At 41.9% G+C, this 24,519-nt stretch overlaps 1 protein-coding gene across 1 annotated transcript; it reads right to left on the bottom strand.

Moving 5' to 3' along the window:
• Nucleotides 1–1,249: 1,249 nt before the first annotated feature.
• On the bottom strand, nucleotides 1,250–22,749 carry DCUN1D5 (defective in cullin neddylation 1 domain containing 5). The gene is made up of 8 exons (XM_061628723.1): nucleotides 22,184–22,749; nucleotides 14,747–14,838; nucleotides 9,942–10,012; nucleotides 6,883–6,974; nucleotides 5,451–5,559; nucleotides 5,267–5,371; nucleotides 4,200–4,302; nucleotides 1,250–1,543 (listed from the first exon to the last, which is right to left on the bottom strand). The coding sequence occupies exons 1-8, from the start codon at nucleotides 22,258–22,260 to the stop codon at nucleotides 1,488–1,490; spliced, it is 705 nt and encodes a 234-aa protein (XP_061484707.1). The 5' UTR covers nucleotides 22,261–22,749; the 3' UTR covers nucleotides 1,250–1,487.
• Nucleotides 22,750–24,519: the final 1,770 nt, after the last annotated feature.

The raw sequence follows: 24,519 nt of genomic DNA, 5'->3' as shown, positions 1-24,519 counted from the left end.
CATCCTTATAAGATGACTCAAAACAATTTCAATGACTAACCTGGATCACATACACCTGAACAGCTGGCAGAGCTGAAAAAGAAATAGCCCTTTTCTATTGAATCCCCTGAAACAGATACTTAAGGACTCTCTATGATCAAAAGGGGGAAAATGCACAAAAATAACATCTTGTCTGGACAAAACGTTTGGGTATCTTGTCCTACCTGAAGCTGGTTACAGTGCACACAACACATTTCTCATTATCCTGAGGCAAATACTACCATGTCTTACCCAGCATGGTAAGCTATGGGGAAAAGTTGACCAAGATTTGATAGCAGGATGATGATGTAAAAGAAACAGCATACTAAGTGGAAAGAGGGATGCAAATGTTTTCCTCAACTTGTTGCCATTTCTTCCCTGTTTTTAATTGATTTATATATTAACAAAACAGGCCTTGGAATTCCTGTGGTTTCACAGACCCACATAGCCAAGCTCTCTGCATCAAGATGTATGGAAGTAGTATTTGAGTGTTATGATATGTATGGTGGTACTAAAGTAATAAAAATACAGAGATCGTTAAGCACCTTCAGCTTTCCACAATTATCCTGATTTTCAGTGCAACTCAGCACACACAACTCCACCTTTTCATGCTCTTGCTAAATGGCAATGTATCGCATTAAGTGCAACTTTTCTTAGCTCCAGGCTGAGATGTTGACACATGAAATCAGGTAATAAAAACATAGATCCCCACATTTGAAGATGAAGACAGAGGATCATCTTCAGTGTTTTCAGCCTAGTGCACATTAAAAGATCTAACTTAGAACCTAGACTTTTTAAATATTTAGGCCAATTTATAACAACACATTTTAATTACTGTTTTCAAGGTTCTACAAATGCTATAGACATCATCATCCTTTTAGCATCTTTTAAGCTGAAAAGTAGACAATTATGAATGTTCCATTAGAAGACAAAATATTGAGTGGGAATTGCAGAAAAATTAATTTTAAGGCCATGTCTCCATATGAAGCTATAAGCTATGGCACAAGCAATGGTGGATGTTGGCAAAAAACCAACCAAGGCGTAAAGGTTCATCTTTCTTCCTAAAGACAATCATTTAATTAGCAGACTACCATATCAAATTCATTTACAACTACAATTTTAACACATCTCCAGGATTCAAACACTCAAAGTACTTCTGATGCACCCTACAATGTTTTGGTTTTGAATATAGAAACCACAGTCATATTCAAGGGATATCCTTCACTATTAAGACTGTTACAAATCTGAATCTTTATTGTTCTGAAATGATAGAAACTTAAGACAAAACCCTCCAATTATCAGTCTCAGAAGAGGTGTGGTTCAATGCCCATTTCACATGTAACAAGGCTTCCTTTAAAAATAAAAGGAAAAAAATGACTAAAGTTCATAAGAATGTGAATGCAACCCTTGGTTTTGACTCAGTTTTTGTAGCATCACAAGATCCAGCATTATCTTCAAAGCTGCTCTTGCTAGGATGCTTGGCGAACCTTTTGCCACTCCACAAATTCATCAAGAAGAACAGGCCCTGCAAATGAAATAATAAAATAATGCCAGTTACAAACTGTAGATAATCAAGCTTCTTTACAGGAACAAAGGCAGATAGCCTGAACTTAAATCATGTTAACATGTAGTAATCTCTGACTCAGGGTTGGCTAATCTTTTCTGGTCTGTGGGCTGCACTGACCATCAGCCATCTCCCTGGGGACCACATACCAGAAGTGGGTATGTCACCAACTATACAATCCCTACACATACAGCACACACACACTCATTAGACCCAGTGCCTGCAGGAAGAAGGGGACTACCATCACCCAGCGAAGCCATCTGCTGCGGCTGTCTGCCTGCCTGCTTGCTGCTGCTGCTTGGCTACCACCACCGCCCTCTCTCTGTTGGACTTCTGTGCTGCAGGTTGCCACACCTTGCAGGACCAGGCCCCCAGGTACTCAGCCAGCTGTTGCTGATTTCGTCCACCTGTCCCTTCCCTGGAGGAGCTACATAAGCTGGCTGGCTGAGGTGGCTCCTGCTTTGTAGATTTCCTGGCTTTTTGTGGGACTGGCAGGTCTTAAGTTATGTGCCTGGGAGAGAGGACTCAGAACCAAGTGGGGAGACTTGAGGGGGTCCCAATTAGTGTAGTGATGGGTAGAGGGAGATATGGCATTGTGAGGACGACTTGTCAGGTAAGGGGAATGCGGCCCAGGCAGTTACCGACTGTGCCTTGTTCTGGTCCTCCTCACACCCACAGGTTTGTTCGTTGCCCTATCAGCCAGCTCTCAGATCTCCGGATGCTGCTCCTAAATGCCAGATTGGAACATAATAAGATCTCCCTCATTCATGATTCATGACTGCAAACCGTTGGGTGCAGTCATCTGGAGCTTTGGAATGCGTTGTCATCAGTATGCTGATGACACACACCTCTATTCCTCCTTTTCATCTTCTTCAGGTGAGGCTGTCAATGTGCTGAACCAGTGCTTGGCTGTGACAATGGACTGGATGAGGGCTAATAAACTGAGGCTCAATCCAGACAAGACTGAGATGCTGCTAGTGGGTGGTTCTTCTGACTGTATGGTGGATGTCCAACCTGTCTTGGATGGGGTTGCACTCTCCCTGAAGGAGCAGGTTTGTAGCCTGGGTTTTTTTTGTAGAACCATCTCTGTCACTTGAGGCTCAGGTAGCCTCAGTGGCACGGACTGCCTTCTACCAACTTCGGTTGGTGGCCCAGCTACACCCCTATCTGGAAAGGGATAACCTGGCTTCAGTTGTCCATGCTCTGGTAACCTCTAAGCTGGATTACTGCAATGCGCTCTACGTGGGGCTGCCTTTGAAGACGGTTTGGAAGCTGCAGCTTGTGCAAAATGCAGCGGCCAGATTGGTAACAGGAACCACACGGTTCGAACACATAAAACGGATTCTGGCCCGCTTGCATTGGCTGCCTGTATGTTTCTGAGCTCGATTCAGGGTACTGGTTTTAACCTATAAAGCCTTACATGGCTTAGGACCACAATACCTGATGGACTGCCTCTCCTGACATGAACCCACCCGTACACTACTCTCAACATCTAAGGCCCTCCTCTGGGTGCCTACTCTGAAGAAAGCTGGGAGTCTGGCAATGTCGTGCCCGGGTTGGGACTCAAGAACAGAATCACTTGATGAAAGCAAATCAGTTTTTATTAGAGTAATTTCCAGACATATGCTTCTCCGCCTCATGAACTCTTAACATGAACCAAAACCCACGACATGGAAGAGAGTTGACAGAACAGAGTATCAAACATTCCCTGTCCCTTATCAAGGGGGTTTTCGGGCGCGAATTCTCTCGCTCCGCCTCAAATTGCCCACATCTATGCCCCTTCCCTCCTCTTTTCTTTGGCACCTTTTTAACTGTCTTCGGGTGCGGGGCGATGGGGGGGCGGCTACCTCCTCCCCTTCTGATTCGGAAAGGATGGTAGGGAGTGGGGGGGTGTTGGCCCACCACTTCAGGCGATTTCTCTCTACCCTTCTCTGCAGCCGGAGGGCCTTGGTCTCCCTCCTCCTCCCCCTCTGTCTGTAACTGCTTCACATTCCTAGGGTGGGAGTGCGTGGGAAACGAGTCTGTTGCCTGTTCAAGGTTTTCCCCTTCTATCTGGGAAGCCTCCTCCTCCCCTCCAGACGACTCAGCCCAACTGCCCCCCTCTCCTAGCTCATTCTCAGAAACATCAGAATCCCAACCATACATCCTGACAGGCAACAAGGGAGAGAGCCTTCTCAGTGGTGGCCCCCAAATTATGGAATGATCTTCTTGACGAGGTGCGCTTGGCACCAACACTGTTATCTTTGCGGCGCCAGGTCAAGACTTTCCTCTTCTCCCAGGCATTTTAGCGTGTGTTTTTAAATTGTGTTTTAAATTGTTTTTTGTGTTTTAAAATTTGTATATTTGCTGCAAACAGCCCAGAGAGCTTTGGCTATAGAGCAGTATATAAATGTAATAAATAAATAAATAAATAAATAAAATGTATATTCAAACACACATCCATACATTCACACACACAAATATGCAGAGGTGAGCACACACTGCATTTCCAGCCCTCTCCACTTCAGCACTGTGGTGCAGGTGGATGCTGAGATCAGAAGATAAAGCTGTGGGGGCTGGCAGGTTACTTCCTGTGGCTTAATAAAAAAAGTATTTTAATTAAAATGAGAATACTCACATGCCCCATCTTCATCATAGTTGCTAAGATCTGCATGGACAGTTCTGCTAAATTCTAACACATTGTACCACTGATCTTTGTTAATTACTCTGTATTTTGACTGCTGCAGAAAAATAAGAGATGATGTCTCAGCCCACTATGTGTGGCATATGGAAACAATCATGCAATCAGTTTTCTTTCCACAAGGCAAGAGATTATAGTAGTCAAAGAAGCACTTGAGGAAGAAGTAAGTGTGGATGAGCTGGTTTGACTTTAGAATAGAAGGCTATTTCTTGCATGGTACCAGGCAACAATGTTCTGCAAGGCACAAAGACAGGCATGCAAATAAGGAATAAGGCAGCTGGTAGCAAATAACATCATGTGGAGTAGAAAAGAAATAAGGAGCTATCACTGGGACTGATACGCATAAAGACCAGGAACTGACATTGATATAGAAAGCAAAGGAAGCTCTAACATTGTTTTTAAGCAGCACAATAATATGGCACATATACGGGTTGATCTTTCTTCCAATAAATAAAATTACAGCCAGCCTGTCAGTGTTAAAAAGGCAAGGGGCTATTATTTACTTCAACAGGAGAGGTAAAAGAGGCAGAAACCTAGACAAGCTCTGCCCTATCCACAAGACCCACGTAGTGGTGCTCTCATACAATTCTAATGCTTGCCAGTGATCAATAAGACAACATTTTGTTTCTAGGGAGGGATTAGGGGAGTTGAAACATATGCAAAAAGCTGCACATTTACTGTGAAGCATTAAAATAGTGCGTACATGACCATTTGGTTGATAGGCAGTCGAGAAATGGAATTAATGAATTTATGTGCATACAGAAATATAGGCACCCTCTGCCATTCCAAAAGCAAAGGGGAAATTAGAAAAGGCACATAGCAATCAAGCTTCAACTGTCACTGACTTGTTGGACTGCCTACAGTGAGGGTCCTTCAGGTGGGATTTTCTTTTTTGTTTAAAGCCAGAACTAAGTAGGTATCAGGTGGTCTAGTACTTTTTGTAGACCTATTCACAAGGCAAATCTAAATATACAACACATTCTATTTTTTAAATGTGTGCATACCTCCAGGTACTGGTAAAATACTGAAAACAGTGGCCATGTTCTTCCAAGTAAAAGAGCTAACATAGATTTTGCAGTGTCAATATCAAGACTTCGCTGGTCTTTATCCTAGAGAGATAAAAAAAGCAGCACTCAGAATATAGACTATAGTTCCTTGTATGTTTTTGTAAGGAGAAGATGCACTTACCCTTGCAAAATCAAAGGCATATCTGTAGATATTCTTAAATGTTGAAATATCATTCAGTTGTGAGCGCAAAAAATCAAATTTACTTTGCAGCTTTTCTGTGCAGTCACATCTTAAATAAAAGATAAGAAAGTTATATGCCAAACATATTTGGAGGGAGACAGATACATACAATCACTTTTAAAACAAACACACACACACACACACACTTTTAACCAAATAGTAGAAAGTGTTTAGAGTAAGGATTAGGTTTGGTTCTACATAGAATATACACTCTGGGAACAAAGACTACTAGAAAGTTGCACTCCCTCTCTAGCAGGAAGACCAGCTTAGCCCCACTGGCCACCCAGAGAAAGAGCAGCTACAGGGAGCTTGCTTCTCTCTTCCCTGTCAGAAAGACATCTGCTCCAATCGCCAGTTGCCCTTGGATTAAAGGACAATGTTACTCTATCTAGCCCAGCTTTCTCCAACCTGGTGTCCTTCAGATGTTTTGGCCCTTAACCCCCATAAGTCCCAGCCAGATAAGAATCATATTCTTATGCATCAATTTATAAATAGCATACGCACTGATTTTTACAGTTGTATTGGGCTTCTCAATCACACACCTTTACAGTAACTACAAAAATTTAAGCCCAAATTCATAGGAGTATTCGCTTTTATATTTGTTTTTTTCCTGAAAGCAGAGTTCAACATTAAGTTCTCAGTTGTCTTTAAGCAAGGGCAGCAGAAAGTGCTCTTTTGCTCTCTGCTAAGGTTCTGCCACACCACAGCAAATGTAGGAACTAGGACCCAGGGCATAGTTATGCTGATTAAGTGGGACTATGCATATTATGGCTGACTCCATTCTCAGTGGCACCACCAAGTCCTGTGGGGCACAGTAAAAGGGTTTCAATCTGGAACAGTTGAAAGGGTGGAGAAAACTCACTTTTCACTCCAAACACTGAAATGATGAGGACTTGAATCACACTTAGCTTCCCACCTAATGGTGTCTGAGAACATACCTTTACTTTCTCATATACAGTAATTCTCTCTAATAGCAAACAGGAATGCAGGACCACCACCAGCTCTTTTAAGAAGCCAAGCTCATCCTTACATCAACTGTCATTTGGCAGTTGCCATTGCATTAAGTTGCAGCACAGGAAGGAGAATAAGGGATGCAGGACCACTCCATTCATGCAGCTGAGACCCCAGCAACTTTTGCCATCTCCTATCTTAATCTTTCATCCCAGCTGGTCATAAGAATAACTTGTAACTAAATACTTGTATCTGAGTTTATTTTCTTCTCACATGTATAAGAGGTATCCCCAGACCAATTTGAAATAGGCAACCAACAGGCAAAGGTTGTCCATCTTATTTTCAACAAAGTTACTGAGTAAAGAAAAAAGTTTGTGATTTCAGTCACACATGAAGATGATTTCAAATGTAAAAAGCTTACTGTAATGAGGTCATCCCCTTTAACCATTCTTCCTTTGTAAAAAATCCCATGCTTTCAGCCTCCAGTTTCCAGGCTAAAACTAGCATAATAATCTGTGTGGGAATGGATAAAACAAGAAATGAAAATTCAAGCGATTTGATGGAGTGCCTGCACCTGTTTCAGTCTGCTGCGTATTAAGATTTACAATGGAGGCCTCTCCTCATGTGTTCACCTCCTAGATCAGCAAGGCTGGAGGCCACAAGGAAGACGGCCTTTTGTGTAGCGGCCCTTTGGCTATGGAACTTCCTGCAAGGGCTTCTATAACAGGCTCCTATGCTTCAAGCCTTTCAAAGGGCCCAAAATACATTAACTGGCTTATTTATGATAGCTGTTTTACACCCTGGATTGTAGCTTGTTATTACAGCGGAAAGTATTTTTAATTGGCTGACTGACTGGTTTTTATCTCTGGCAGAGGGGACTCAATTGTTTTATAGCTGTTATACTATTAATATGTTGTAATTTTTATGTTGGAAGCCATCTTGGAAAGGCATCTGGAAAGATGGCCTAAAAGTCATATTGACAAGAAAAACATTACCTATTCAACAACACTGAGTTGTTCAGAAAACAATGTCAGCATTTATTTGCTCAATGAAAATAAACAGTTTTATTTTTGCTAAATAACAATTCAAACTCACAAAGATTCAGAATAAAGATGCCGTTTAAAATTAGCTCAACTGTAGCAGAATTTCCCCCTTAACACAATGGTTTTATGTCAGAACTACATTACCATGGCACATAACCAAACCTTTGTTTGTAGAGATAATGCAAATTTTGCTAGCTAGCTAAATGTAGATATTATTCGTATTGATAGAATGAACCAATTGCCATTTTTCAGTTTTCTTATATGAAGTACCTAAGTTAACTGTTAGCTAAATGTGTATATTATATTGTCAGGCTTCAACATTTTTGGAGACAAAAAGGGAGACATATGACCAAACTTTATCTAAGATTTGACGCTACAGAGGTGTGTGCATGTACATACTATCCTGGCAGTTATGTGGTGATCCAGAATTGGGAGGAAGACTGGGATTGTTTGCTGCTTCTTTGATGAGATGCCCAGGAGATGTCTTCTCCGAACACTCAAGCTAGCATGCTCCCTACTGGCTTTTCCAATAGGAAAGGCTGTTTTGGCTGTGGATGGGTGGTGGCACCCAATAACAGCAAAACTAACATACCCCCCACCGGCCTTACAGAAAGGGTGGTAGACTTTCTTGGAATGGGAGGTGCGAAAAATCTGGTGACCACATTTTTTTATTTGGCAACCAAGGCCAGTCAAAAACTGTCAACCGCTGGATATTGCTATTTATGAAGTGACTATTTTTATAATGAATTTGGTATGTTCGGTGCATGTATATATTGTGAGAACTATTTTTGGTTCTACTTTGATGTTTTGTACCAATTGTCTTGTTTGCATGATTATCATGAGTCATGTTAATAATTTTATTATTATTATTATTATTTATTCAATTTATATCCCACCTTTCCTCCCAGAAGGAGCCCAGGGCAGCAAACAAGAACACTAAAATCACTTTCAAACATCTTAAAAACAAAAGACTTTAAACATATTAAAACAAAAATAAATAAATAAATAAATAAAACATATTTAAAAACATTTAAATAAAAAAACCTTAAAAACACCTTTTAAAAACATCTTAAAAAGCAATTCCAGCACAGATGCAGACTGGAATAAGGCCTCTAAAGGCTTGTTCAAAGAGGAAGGTCTTCAATAGGCACCAAAAATATAACAGAGATGGCACCTGTCTAATAAATATTAGAGGGAATTCTAAGGTGTAGATGCCACAACACCAAAGGTCTGCTTCCTATGTTGTGCAGAATGGACCTCCCGATAAGATGGTATCTGCAGGAGGCCCTCACCTGCAGAGCGCAGTGCTCGACTGGGTATATAAGGGGTAAGACAATCTTCCATGTATCCTGGTCCCAAGTTGTGTAGGGCTTTCAACACCAAAACTAGAACCTTGAACTCGGCCTGGCAGTGAATGGGTAGCCACTGCAATTATTTCAGCAGCAAGGTAACATGTTGGCAATACCCTGCCTCAGTGAGCAGTTATGCCACCACATTTTGCACCAGCTGCAGCTTCTGGACCAACGTCAAGGGCAGCCTCACATAGAGCACATTACAGTAATCCAGCCTGGAGGTTACCAGTGGATGCTCAACAGTGGTCAAGCTATCCCAGTCCTGAAATGGCCACAGCTGTCTTACCAGCCGAAGCTGGTAAAAGGCACTCCCAGCCACTGAGGTCTCCTCGGTCTCTAGCGACAAAGAGGGATCTAAGAGCACCCGCAGACTACCAATCTGCTCTTTTAGAGTCTGAGTGTGACCCCAACCAAAGCAGACAATTGACCAATTATCCACTCAGGAACCACCAACCCAGAGCGCCTCTGTCTTGCTAGGATTCATACTCACGTTTATTAGCCCTCATCCAGCCCACCACTGAGTCCTGGCACTGGTCTAGGGCTTGCATGGCGTCTTCCGATTCAGATGTTACAGAGAAATAAAGTGTACTGCTGACACCCCACCACAAATATCCTGATGACAGCTCCCAAGGGCTTTATACAGATGTTAAACAGCACTGAGGACAAGATGGTACCTGTGGAACTCCACAGCACAACTGCCAGGGGGCTGAAAGAAAATCATCCAATGCTATTTTCTGAAAATGACCCTTTATGGAAAGGTGGCATACAAATCTGATGAAAGGGCACCTGCATTGGGGAATTGGTGAGTGGGAAAGGGGAGTGCATAAGCCCTCCTATGCATGCCACACTGCTTTTTCCTCAGCTGATTACTGGCTTTGGAAGGAGAGATGAAAGTGGCTTATAGTTATCTGTTGGGGAGAATTAGGGATGAGAGGGGGTTAAGCACATCAATTCCCGCCAGTAAAAATTAATTATGGTGGTGCACAATGTAAGAGAAGTAGAATTTTGTTGGGAAGGAAGAGAGACTTGAAAATGAGATCTTACCAATTTATAGAAAATGGTGTATCTTCAGGAGCAAAACTTACATTTTCAGGTTCAACACCAATGTCCTCGCAGAATTTCTCCATTCCTTCTGGCCCTACCACTTCATCATCACCTTCAAAACAAAAGAAAGCAGGCTGAGATGTGCCATATAAAAACTGTAATTGTCTCACTTCTGACCAAATCAGATGCTTGGCAGCACACCCATATTTGGGTGCCTATCCAGACACGTAGACATTACATTCATTTTAATTATTTTCAGTGTTATAATAACAAATAATAATTTTAATATTTTATTTTTGTAAAACATTTTGAGGTTTTATTATAATCACGCATTATATAAATTTTGTTAAACAAATAAAATAAAAATTTGGATTGGAGGGGAAAAATTAGCAGACACAGAAAAGATTAAGCATGCTTTACTGTTAACTGCTCCCTACCCATATTGCTTTTCAGCTGTTCAGCAGACTGGGGTACCTAGAACAATGCCACTGAACGCATAGTTGCAGCTTCACAGAACTCATTTGTATTGTTTCAGATACATTTGCTTCAGAACTACTATCCTAAGCCAAGAACCTTTACTGAAGCAGCATACCCTCCAGATCATTAACTCAGTGCACTTTGTGTTTGGAGTGCTATCCTAATTCTAGCCATTTCTGTACGCCTGAGGGAATATCATGCCACTGTTTACAGTTATGCACAAACAGAAGCAATTATTCAGGGATTCTCTTCAATGCTTTTAGTTCAACGCCAGATTATCCCCTTTTCTGTGAAACCACAGAGGTTTAACAAGCCAAGTGGTTAGTGCAGCATATATGATTACACAAGCAGGCTCTCATTCACTTGTATACAAAGGCACATTAAAATAGAATTCTGCAGTTCACAGTTAGATATAATCATCCCAAATTGGTGTTCTTCCCAAGCAACGTCAAGTTCTTGATGCTTTAAGATGTGCAATATATGTCACTAAAGCTCTGTTTCTCTGTTTTGAAATTGTGTTATTGTCACTTGCATTTTTAGGGGTTTTACTTGTTTTAGCTTTCTTTGGCTTATTATTTTAGCTGTGAGCAATTGTACATTACCACAGGCACCTGTTTAAGTGGATAGAAGACTAATGGTTCCCCTACCTTTTCATTTCATCTGGTAACTGGTTGACTTTGCCGCTTTAGAGAGAGGTTAAACCCAAAAAGAGGGCTGTCTTTTTCTTAAAGATAAAGAAGCAAGGATACTTGAACTTTAACGATTAAGCTGGCCACAGAGAACAGGCATAAACGTAACATTGCAACCCACTTAACTGCAGTTTATACACTTTCTCCTCTTCCATTAACACTATGGTTAAGGAATTGACAATGATACAGTTTTTAGCTGCTGTTATGACTGTTTGCTTGGGAAAGGGGTTCTGATAAGAAAGAAGAATGCAGTCTATTTTCCATGCCTAAATTGTGGTTAAGAGAACCCGAGTGTTAAGTCTGCACTGGCACAAACACTCATACCCTTTTAGTTATGTTTTGAGCCAGTATTTTTTATAATACGTTGCTTGCTCATTTTTTAAAACCTTATATTTTATTATATTTTGTAAAGTTGTTTGTCCTTCATGTTTTAGTTAGCTGATTCTTATGGGATAATAGTTACTGAACTGCTTCACTTCTAATTCCTCAGTACTGGGGTTCTTTGAGAGGAAGAGCAGGATGTAAATTTAATAAAAAAATATTCCTCCAAGTTTGAACTTATTGTTTGGTCTACTAAATTGATAAAGCTGTATGAATTAAATTGCAGACAAAACTGCCCAATCCCATGCACGTTTTACACACAAGACTGACCGAGTTCACTGAGACTTATTCTGAAGAAAAGCATGCATTAGGTTGTAACCTTACTTCCGCTGTCTGTGACCTTTGCTTGTCCAGTTCCATCACCTAAAGCTGCCTCACTTGCTACCCCTGACGCCTGCAATTACCTATCAGAATGCATATGCAATCGTACATCCTTCAAATCTTCCTCAAAACCCACCCTTTCCATGAGGTCTTTGGTGCTATCCCCTCATTTCCATACTCTACTATAACTAAAATAACAGAATATTCTCCCCATTTACTCCCACCTCCATTTCCTACCCCTTTCTAGATTATAAACCCCTTGGGACAGGAACCCATTTTCCACATTTCAGGTGAGACCAATGGTCCATTCTCTCTTAATTACAAAGTGCCATGTGGGGGTTACATAAATAAGTGACAATAAAATAATCACAGAAAGGCAATTACTGTCATGCAGAACTGAGAATAAGATCTGTGAAAACTAAATTTCATCCCTGATGCATTTATCTGTGAAAGTACTCCAGAGCCCAGATCAAGTCTGAGAGAAACACAGGTATTTATCAAAACACTGATCACTTCTTAACTTCTCTAATAACTTGATGCCAACTGTTAAGTAAGTAGTTTTGTTCCAAAGACCCAACACTATTTATCCAGATTGCATGAACAGAAACTGTTAACAGAAAGTCAAATGGATTGTCACTACCGATTTAGGAATGAGGCTCCAAAATACAGTATATCCTGAATTCACAGAAGACAAAAGGAATGAAGGAAGGGAATTATTCTCCAACAGTTTGTTTTCTAGGGGTTTTATGATAAGCATGCATATATATGCTAGCAGAGCTTGCTTAAAACAGGCACATTTGTGCAAGAGAATCTTTAGAATCCATTTGTCCTGGGCAATTTATATTTTGCACTTGTGCAAAACACAGTTACGTTCTAAATAAATACAAATAAAAGCAGATATGAAGAAACTATATAGAAGCCTCAGCTATTGAGGATATAAAGCAATTTCACTAGATATATTCCACTATGAAAACTGCACATTACAATACCTAAAAAAAAAAAAAAAGCATAAGGGGTTGGATGTAGTTCTTTCAGTAAGCTTTAATCACACATTATGTTGTGGAAGTGCACTGAAACTCATCTCTTGATATTTGTTTTCTGTCTAGAAGCAGTGAACGCTCCAGCATAAGCACACAAGTGGCAAATTTTGCAGCACTCTCACTCCCTACTAGCCTTAAGAGCAGTAAGAGAAGAAGCAGACTTTCATACGCAGTCAAACAAGCATTTCTATTCTAATCCTGCCAAGCCAGCAGGGTTGCTATGGCCCTTAGCACTTGTTTGAAATATGTACGCTTTTTTTTGCACAAACAGGAACCATTTCATATTCTATGTATTCCTCAACACTTATGGAGTCAGGTCAGTTTGATGGTATTTCGTCTCCCCCATTTTTCAATTTGTTCCCATTTCTGTATATTCCTGTGTCTCCCCATGCTCACAAATTACAAAGAACTACAGGGGTTTATTTGGCCCCAGGAGTAAATTTCACCCTGGGGTGAATTCTGTTCCAAGTTGGTTTCATCTTAACACAAGTGTTAACACTCTCACAGTGCAAACTTGCAACACTGACTTCTTATTTGTAATGCTCTTTTAGAAAAAGAACAATTATGCTATTGGGGTACAGTAAACCCCTTCCAAAATTTACTTTGGCATTTTTTGGCTCTTTGTTTTCTCTTTTGTTTTTTCCTTCAGGGCTTACTGATAGCTCAATGAAGATTTCCTAATTGGTGGATTGTATTTTTTTCTTAGTCACAAATTATAGACACTCACTGCTCTCTATATGCACTTTTTGGTTAAAAAAGTAATTAACTTTGTGGAATCCAATATATCCTAACAGTTTTTTGTAGACTACATTTTTGGGATGCAACTCTAATAAAAAACATTGTTAAACTGAAGTCATTTTGAAATAAACCGGCAGTCTTAATCCCAGCTAGGATTTTCTATCCCAATAGCAGACTGATATTGTCAAAACAAATGGTGTGGAAGGGTTAACATGGGACTACACTGAGTCAACCGTTATGCCAGCATTGTATTTCACAAAACTTATCTGCATTTTTTTTTACTGGCCTATTGGGAGCTGGCAGAAGAGGGATGGGGAGCTCTGTCCCTCCTGCAACAGCATGCTGCGTTTCTATGCTGGGTGCAAAGGAAAGATGGAGTGCTCTGCCCAACTTCTGCCAACCTGTTCCCTTGTTTGCATAGAACTCATCTATGGCTATCAGGCTAGTGCTTAAATACAAGGCCAGTTATTGCAGCTCAAGGAAAACAACCACAATTGGCTACTGTTAAGTCATAGTATATGCACACCATTGTGTCCATTCTGCCTTAAGGGCCACCACATGTTTTAAGGTGGAATAAAAAGAGAGCCATACTCTCAACCTGATGCATATATGGCATTTTACTGTTAATTGACAAACGGGTATAGTCATCTGGAGGCTTGGGGGATCATAAACCCCTTACTTTTTTAGGAGCAGAGTCCCTAAGTCTCTAGTGTCCTGCAGACCAATCAACATGAAAGGGGAGTTTTGTTAGCTCTTGAGAAGAGTCTTCTGGAAGCTATCATTGTATTCTTCTTGCTGGACCTCAAAAAAGACATACCCTCATCCTATGGTTATCACTCAACAGAAGGGAACAGACTGAGAACTCAGTTTATTGTATAATCTTAGAAGGGGGCGTGATGTGACTATCATGAATGGACCCTGCACTTCTGAATTTGCCACTACACAACTGTTAACAAGTACCAGCACTGATCCCTAGGCATCATAATGCAATGGACAGGCAAATGAGGTATGGTAAGCAGTCACTCCTTCAGTTGTTTGCAAGGTTGTCTTATAAGCTTCTAATGGTTTTTTAAAATTTGGACACAGACAAGACACCCTCACGTTATACTTAAGCAACCTAATTAGAGAGGAAAAAACAGTTACACATTATTAATAAATTACAAACAAAGCCTAGAATTTAAACATGCTTCAGCTTCATACCTGCATATTCATAAAACCAAGCCAGGCACTTCTTGCTTGAAAAATGCTCCTCACCACTTATCACTTTACTAGAAGCTTGTGACCTGCAATAGCTTATGAAGACATAAGAGAAGCCTAGGGTAAATATCACTTTTTGGAAATACTCCCAACAATAAGTTATTTAAAACAGACACACATTTTTCTAAAAAGCTGAAGTTGGCTTAAAAAGATTTTTGTACTGTTTGATCTTGACTTGCTAATTTTTACAAGTTTTGCAAAGAGTTTACACTTTCAAAGTGCCAAATTGATAACAGCATTCCTTGCTTTCGTGGTTTTTATTTGTAAGCCCACGACTATTGCTAGGCATCACAATGATTTAAACTATGGTATAATGTTCACGAGCAGCATGCTGGTGCAGGCTGCTCAAGTTTCCACTTCACTCCTCCCCCCTGCAGATGAAACAAGCCAGAGGTATCCAAACCTGGCTCGTGGTTTGTTTCTCTCCCACTAAATACACAAATCTTGGTTAATTGCTCATGGTTTGTCTGGAGAGAAACAAATCACAAGCGGGGGTTTGTATGGCATGGCAAGCTAGACTCTGGCTTGTTTTGTTCATAGTGTGCCAGCAGTAGGAGCATTGTAGAGAGCATGCTGCTCATTCACATTAAACCATAGCATACCTGGCCAATATGTATGTTTTAACTCAGAAATGGTTTAAGTCCCCACAAAGTGTACTTAATGGTCATAATAACTAAGTATATTTGAAAACCCACTTATTTTAAGAAGTCCAACTACACTGCCACTCAAGATAACCCTGAGATGCCCCACTGAACAAGAAAGCTCTGCCTGCGGAAGTAGCTATAACTGATACAGATCTTGATGTGCATCTCTTGTAGGCAGATTACTGGATGTGTCTTTTGATGCATATGGGGATCTGCATCCCTATTATAGCCACCAATTGTTGTGCACAACATTCCTTGCAAGTAGAGCTGCATTAGAGAGGGTAATACCAACTTACTTATAGAACAAAAGATAAACAAAATGATACATGGGAAACTGAGGGGAAAGCTCTGTCCTCAAATCAGTAATAGTTTTTCCTATCAGTTTCTGACCTGACAGTAGTAGCGTTCACAGATGCAAACATTAATCAGTATGGAATATACAAAATATATTCTCATCAAGGGCTAAAATTAAACATCTCTGTTCTGAACCTAGCATATTTGAGGGAATGAACTTCTTTGGTCATTGAAATGAACCGAAGGCTACTCATTCATATAGGGCAAATTCTGTTACAACTTGGAGGGGAGGCATTCCAGTGACAGCCCTATGTTTATGGAATTCTTTGCTGTTAAAAAAAAATCCTGCCTAGCACTTCCGGGAAGGGTGACTTTGCTTGTGCCTGCTTTTGAGACGGGCTCCCGCCTCAGAAGAAGCTTTTTCAGATATAAATCAGTCAGAACATTTTTTTTTTTGACTGATGAAATTTCTCCCGGGCAGGGAGAAACGTAGAGATCAACCTCAAAAGCCTGTTTTTGTTGGGAGGACTGGATTTCGTTAATTTATGAGAAAAGGTCCAGCCAGCAATGCCGGACGGACTTCCGAACAAGCTCTATCTGATTAATGCGACACGTTTATCTTTTCTTCAAAGAGAAAACGGACTAACAGGCAAGCACCCTTCTTTCTATCTTTTTTTTTTACTTGGTTTAAATTGTTGCAGCAAAAAGAGATTTGTCAAATGAATCAGCTTTAAAGAACTTCTGGGTGAGCTATAACTCTTCTCTGTTATTCACGAAATTAACAGCTTATCTCTGCTTCTATTGCAAAAAGCTGTCCTGGAAGTGCATTCTAAAGATATAAACAGAAGAGGGATTTCTATTCCGAGGAGAAAAAAATAAAAAATATGAACTTTGGAACATTATATTGTCTGGGACTATTCTCTTTTTGGTCTATTTTATTTTGACGAATCTGCTTCTTCACGACGCCACTAACTGTTTTGATGCTGGGAACTAAATTTGTTTTGTATTCTTGAACATAGAGAGATAAGGCAGGCTGCTCTGTTTATACTGTGATGTCATCAAGCCTGGAATATTAACCCAATTGTTGCTGAAATAAGAAGTGGTTCTTCTTTATTTTTGTTTTGTTTTGTTTTGGTGGTTTTAAAAATGGCAATCAAGAAAGTGGCTGAGAATCTGGAAGTAATTATGTTTCAGAAAATAATGGATGAGATTGAGATAACGAAACAAACCCTGCGACAGGGCAGTAAGGAGCTGAAAATTGAACTGTGCAAAATGACGCAGGAACTTAAAGAAATAGGGGATCCTGTGAGAGAGGAGAATGAGATCAGAGATGAGAAAAGAAAAAATAAAGGGAAGATACAAGCCCTGGAGATTGGAACAAATGTGGAATTGGAAAAAGATCTGGAGTTTATAGATATTAGAAATAAAATCTACTGTTTGGAATTTAACGTTATCTCTGAAGAAATTAATGAAGATATTAGAGATAAAGTTATCGATGGCTTGGATAATTTTCTGGACTGGAATGACATGATGAAGCTTGATATAGAGAAAATCTATGGAATTAACTGCAGCCATGTGACAATGGAAGAACTCTCAAGAGATGAGCCAGTGCATTTTGTAAAAAAGAAGAACAGAGATATGACTTTACAACAATATTTCAGCAACTTATTCAGAATCGATGGCAAGAAAATATTTGGGATAGAGGAAATTCCCATCAGACTCTTATTATATGACTATGGCTATGACAGCAAGATTTTTATGGAATACTGATAATGGAAGATTGGACACTGAAATTACTGGACTTAACAGGACTATGGAAGATGGAAGATGGAATTAATAGGGATAATGGAATAATGGCTATTGAAATTATTGGACCTAACAGATTTTGATGAGATGGATTAATCGATATGTTTATTTGGACTATGGTTATGACAATAAGATTATTATTATTATTAACGAGATGGGTTAATCGACATGTTTATTTGGAGAAAAATTGATAGATATATTTCTTAAAGAATTGAAACCTCTCTTTGACTTTTTGTGGAAAGAATAAAGTAATGTTTATGAGATTTGATGATTAATTAAGATAACTACTGGAGGAAAGTGATTTTATAATATAATTTAAGAGACAGGATTGTTATATATTGTAGACCTATAACTGATCTGCGACAAATGGGAAGTCAACATTTTATTTTTTTGTTTAATCATTTTTGTTTTGTTTTGTTTTTTGTCTTTGAATGTTTTATGATTTTGTTTTGTTTGTTTTATGAAAATTTGAATAAAAATTATTGTAAAAAAAAAAAAATCCTGCCTAGCTCTTACTTTACATTCACTCAGGACAGCAGTTACTTGTTTTGTTTGCTGGAACGTTGGCTACTAAAAAGTATACACCATATGTTATGGTGTCTTGAGTGCTGTTATTAATGTTTCAAGTCTTTTGTGGGCAACCTGAAAGCATGCCTAAAAAGCAAGGTATGGATTACAATTCCTCCTACTGGAAGGGCGGGATATAAATCTAATAAATAAATAATTTTGCTGTTATAGCATCATCCTAACATGTTACTTTGACAGCATGTCCCTCTGAATGCAAGGGGACTTATGTGATGTTCCTGTATTAGTGTATATATGGTAAGTGCTGTTTGAATAGAAGATACATGGTAAGTGGAGTGAAAGAGGAGGGGGAGTGAATGGGCAGTAGAATGCTGGATGATTGGCTGAGTGTTTAAAATGGCTGAGGGTATAAATGGAAGGATGACAGTGGAATCTGGGTGATGAAAGTGAGTGGGTTGTTTTGGTGGGTTTGAGAGAGTTGTTTGTCAGGAGAGCGTGGAGAAGGAGGGGGGTGGAGTTCGGATTAGTATTAGATAAAACCATATGCTTATGTGCCTTATGAAGAAATCATGTTATCTTTGTTATATTTAATAAAAACTATATTTGGTTTACCGAAGGCCTGATCCTTGGCTGGGGTTTCACAGACCAGAAGGGAGGGTAAGGTAATGACCAAGGCTGAAGGGAAACTGTAACAAATGGTGGCAGCGGTGAAGAGAATAACACCACAAGTATTCAGAGTCTCTGGGAATACTGGTATTAGGACGTGACTGGTGGTGCTGCCTAGCAGGGGGATCTGTTGAGATCTGTGCTAGAGCGGGGAGAGAAACCATAAAAAAGGGCAGTCCGGACAGGTGGAGTCCCTGGTGGTGCCTAGTGACAGGCAGTAACCACGAGCAGGTAGGAACCTGACAGGGAGAGCCAGGGAAGGGCGTCACAACTTACTCCCTAGTTTTCAGCCTTAAAAACATGTCTTCTCAACTGAGAGCCAGTGTGGTGTAGTGGTTAGAGTGTTGGACTACAACCTGAGAGACCAGGGTTCGAATCCCCACACAGCCATGAAGCTCACTGGGTGACCTTGGGCCAGTCACTGCCTCTCAGCCTCAGAGGGAGGCAATGGTAAACCCCCTCTAAATAACGCTTACCATGAAAACCCTATTCATAGGGTTGCCATAAGTCGGTATCGACTTGAAGGCAGTCCATTTTTCTCAACTGTACACGACAGTTAAGTCAATGGTTTTTAGAGGCCATGTAATAATGATACCCGTGGCTGTCAGTTTCATTTGAAAACAAAGTTTCAGGTTTAACTGAAAGTCTGAATCCTGGGTGACACTTAACACTCATACCTCTGTGGAATGGGTATTTTAATGCAAGAGAAGACAGTTCTGCACTCTACTTGACAAACGGTCAAGGAATACCTAATCACTTTGAACGAGTTCAAATCTCCAGGGCCTGATAAACTGCATCCTAGAGTATTGAAGGAACTGGCTGAAGAACTCTCAGAACCGCTGTCTATTATCTTTGAGAAATCGAGGAGGACTGGTGAAGTGCCGGATGACTGGAGAAGAGGTAATGTTGTCCCTTTTTTCAAAAAGGGCAAGGAGGAGGAACAGGGGAACTACAGACCAGTCAGCCTAACATCAATCCCTGGAAAAACTGTGGAGCAGATTATAAAGCAGTCAATCTGTAAGCACCTTGAAAGCAATGAAGTGATTACTAGGAGCCAACATGGATTTATGAAGAACAAATCCTGCCAAACTAATCTTATGATCAGGTAACCTCCGTTGTAGACTGTGGGAATGCTGTGGAGATAATATATCTTGACTTCAGCAAAGCTTTTGACGAAGTGTCCCATGATATTCTGATTAGCAAGCTAGCTAAATGTGGGCTGGATGGAACAAGTATCAGGTGGATCCACAGAAGGCTCCAGAATAGTACTCAAAGAGTGCTTATCAATGGTTCCTTCTCAAACTGGGTGGAAGTAACAAGTGGGGTACCACAGGGCTCGGTCCTGGGCCCAATGCTCTTCAACATTTTTATTAACTACTTGGATGAGGAGGTACAGAGCCTGCTTACCAAATTTGCAAATGATATAAAATTGGGGGGGCATAGTTAATACCGTGGAAGACAGAAACAAAATTCAAAGGGACCTTGATAGGCTGGAGCATTGGGCTGAAAACAACAGAATGCAATTCAACAGGGATAAATGCAAAGTTCTACACTTAAGAAAAAGAAACCAAATGCAGTTATAAGATGGGAGATACTTGGCTCAGCAATACGACATGTGAAAAGGATCTTGGAATTGTCGTTGATCACAAGCTGAATATGAGCCAACAGTGCGGTGTGGCTGCAAAAAAGGCAAATGCTATATTAGGCTGCATTAACAGAAGTATAGTTTACAAATCGCGTGAAGTACTAGTTCCCCTCTATTCAGCACTGGTTAGGCCTCATCTTGAGTACTGCATCCAGTTCTGATCTCTGCACTTCAAGAAGGATGCAGACAAAGTGGAACAGGTTCAGAGGAGGGCAGCAAGGATGATCAGGGAACTGGAAACCAAGCCCTATGAGGAGAGACTGAAAGAACTGGGCATGTTTAGCCTGGAGAAGAGAAGACTGAGGGGAGATATAATAGCACTCTTCAAGTACATGAAAGGTTGTCACACAGAGGAGGGCCGGGATCTCTTCTCGATCGTCCCAGAGTGCAGGACACGGAATAATGGGCTCAAGTTGCAGGAAGCCAGATTTTGACTGGACATCAGGAAAAAACTTCCTAGCTGCTAGAGCCATACGACAGTGGAACCAATTACCTAGTGAGGTACTGGGCTCTCTCACACTGGAAGCATTTAAGAGGCAGCTGGACAGCCATCTGTCGGGAATGCTTTGATTTGGATTCCTGCATTGAGCAGGGGCTTTATAGGCCCCTTCCAACTCTACTATTCTATGATTCTATGATATGCAGAGGGCAGAGTAGATGGAAGGTAAGGGATTGAGCTGATTATACCTGAGAGATAAAGCACATTGGCATTTCTATCACAGGGAAATGGTCTCACAGGAGGACTGGACATATGCCCCTTGGAGCAGAGAACTGTTATATTACTCTGAAAATACCACGTACCACTATAGAAGTATCAAGTGACCGTGTTAAAGGAAGATGGAAAGAGAAGGACTGTGAGAACCTCCTCTTTTTGTAGGTGTTGCCAAAGTCTGGTATCATAAACCAGCACAACATGACCCAGTTATGACAGCCTGACAGGAACTTAGAGGGAAAAAGCTATACTGATACAGCATATGCTTTACGTACAGAAGGTCCCTGATTAAATCCCTAGCATCACCAGACAAGGCTGGAAAAGATCCATTTGAATCCATGGAGATCTGCTGCTGTAGTTCCATGGAACAATGACCTGACTGTGCAAAAGACACCTTCTGATGAGGTATAATTCCCAAGACCAAGTCAAGATCTACAGACTAGATACACAAAATGAATCCAGCCCACACTGCAAATGGGCCTACGCCACACATCTCTCAGTGCAAGAAACCACATTCCTGCTTGGAATCATCACCACCGGGCAAGCTGGTACAACTTTTGACAAAGGCCCACTGCAGCATTATTCATTGTGTATAGCAGAACTTCAGCTGTGCATAGTAGCATCGCTACAGAGGAACACAACGGACTCAGTGGGGGTGGGGGCGTGAGGCCTCTCCCCCAAGGAATGTAGTTCACATTTTGTCGAGGGAGGGGCAGATTAATATTAAAAGATGAAACTGAAAGAATATGCATAATGACTTCCATTCATTTCACTTTAGGGCTAGACTTGATGCCAACACCTGGCACCTTACCTACATACACCCTGGGACATGTGTCAGAAAAGATGAGGTGTAAATGGAAGCGGCGGAGGCGGAGGAGAGGAAGAAGATGGAGGACTTCCTTCCTCAAATTAGAGGTTGCCTTTCTGATATCACAAAAGATCCTCCCCCGCCTTGTCTGGGGGTGGGTGGGGAGACGCAAGGAAGTGTCACCGAGGCAACGAACAAATGAGGCAGGGGGGCCTCGACCCCCCCAACCCTTCGCCCGGTCCAACACGTCAAGAGCCGGGCCTGCGCGGCCATCCGGTACCTGCTGATTTTACACTTCTTGAGGCCCGTCTCGTCCCCCGCCTGGCCGGAGGATTTGCGCTTCTTTTTCACGGGCATCTCCCTCGATTCACCGCGGAGGAGCTGAAGGGAGCTGGACCCTCCGGCGTGGCCCCCTCTCGAGGGTTCGGAGAGCGCCTTCAGCCGCCGCTGCTTCCTTCTCTTGCTGCTGCTGCTGCTGCTGAGGAGAAGCTGCTGCTGCTGCCTCCGCCACCGCCGTCGCGCCTGCTTCTCCCTCCCACCGTTCCCGGCTCTTTCCTTTCCCTCACCTCGTCGCTACCACAGTCCCTGGTAGGGCAAGCGTGGAAAGGGGATGGGGTGGGCGGAATGAGAGGCACGCTGAAGCTGAGGGAAAAGCGGCGGTGGCGGCGGCAGCAACGCCGGTAAAGAATAGAGAAGGAGGAGAGGGGACGCGAGCGCGCAGCGCCACCCTGACGCGGAGAGGCGGGAGCAGGAAGTGACAAGAGAGGCGCGCCTCGAACGCCTGGACGGCTCCGCCGGCACGAAGGCTTGACCCGTCTCCCGTCTCCGGGCGGAGCTAATAGACGGGGGCGGAGCCAAAGCGTCAGCCACGCCCCCACTCTTTGCCGGGAGGGGGGAATCGTGACGTAGGCTGACGCTAAGGGGAGTGAGGAGACAGCCGGGCGTTGTGAGCCTATAATAAGTGCGCTTCCGCCTCCCGGCCCCTCCTTTTCAAACTAGGCGTGTTTATTGAGGAATCAGCGCAATCCTATACCTGACAGCACAATCCTATATATGCGCACTTAGAAGCAAGTTCCTTTGAGCTCAATGGGGCTCCTCCCAGTTCCAGGTGTATATAGGGCTGCCAGTGAAAAAGGGGTCAGTAACCCAGTGCATCACCTCTGATGAGGAGAACTGTAGTGCTCGAAAGGTTGTGCCAGCCTTTGCCAACCCTTCGAGATGCTTTGGACTACAACTCTCATCAGCCTGCCTGGGGCTGATGGGAGTTGTAGTACAAAACATTTGGAGGGCACCAGGTTGGCAAAGTAATAAATTTGTTACAGAGCAAGCCTAATTCTGCCCCAGGGCTGCTTGGAGCAACATCTGGTTAAGCTGGCTCCTGGTGGGCAGGACGGAATGTAGGGTATATGTTTTTATTGGTGTGTCACTACAGAGTGGCACACCAGAGGTACCCAAATCGGGCTCCTCACCTGGCAACAGACCAGCTTAGGATCCAGCTCTGCCCTGCCCCGGAACACCCAATTTTAGGGCTGCACACTAGCTACCACCAGCGAGGCTCCCACTTGTTTGGGCAGAGTTTGGGCCCCCATGGCAGCATAGTGTCCAGCACATCAGTAGTAGTGCTCTACACATGCAGAGAGGGGCCCATGTTTAATCCTAGTCCCCTCACATCCATCAACATGGGAGAGTTACAATTGCAGTCTAAGTCTTTTTAAGGTGCTACAAGAGTCTTTGAATAACAACAATGCTATTTCCTGAACAACTATCAATTATGTTCTGTGGGCTCACAACTGCTTGCAATGTTTTTTCTTTATGAAAACTTTATTAATTAGAGAAAACAGTAGTACATCAGTAGTACATGCTCTGGTAACCTCGCGTTTGGACTACTGCAACGCGCTTTACGTAGGGCTACCTTTGAAGACGGTTCGGAAGCTACAGCTAGTGCAAAATGCGGCGGCCAGACTGCTAACAAGAACTAAGCGGTCTGAGCATATAACACCTGTGCTGGCTCGCCTGCACTGGCTTCCAATACGCTTCCGGGCCAGATTCAAAGTGTTGGTGTTAACCTATAAAGCCTTATACGGCGCGGGACCACGATATCTGTCGGAACGCCTCTCCCAATATGAACCGGGTCGTACACTACGGTCTACTACGAAGGCCCTCCTCCGGGTCCTGACGCATAGGGAGGCCCGGAGGGTGGTGACGAGATCTAGGGCCTTCTCAGTGGCAGCCCCCGAATTGAGGAACAGTCTCCCCGAGAAGGTACGCTTGGCGCCGACACTATCATCTTTTCGGCGCCAAGTTAAAACCTTTCTCTTCTCTGAGGCATTTTAATCTTAGTTAAATGTTTGTAACTTGGTTTTAGATTGTGTAGTTTTTATATGCTTGTTGTATCAGATTCTGTAATTTTATTGTATTTTATGTTAACCGCCCAGAGAGCTATTGCTAGTCCGGCGGTATATAAGTTTAAGAAATAAATAAATAAATAAAACAATCTGTTCCAAGATTATAAAATCTTATAAACATTGAAAATAACGTTTCCAACAATCCTGTGAGGTAGGGACACATAATGAGAAGACGCGATTCACTAGAAAAGCTAATAATGCTGGGGAAAAC

Source organism: Rhineura floridana, chromosome 5 (genome assembly GCF_030035675.1).
Source record: "Rhineura floridana isolate rRhiFlo1 chromosome 5, rRhiFlo1.hap2, whole genome shotgun sequence".
In the NCBI taxonomy this organism is placed as follows: domain Eukaryota; kingdom Metazoa; phylum Chordata; class Lepidosauria; order Squamata; family Rhineuridae; genus Rhineura; species Rhineura floridana.
The sequence above is the reverse complement of the archived record's forward strand: the minus strand, read 5'-3'. Positions and strand labels throughout refer to the sequence as shown.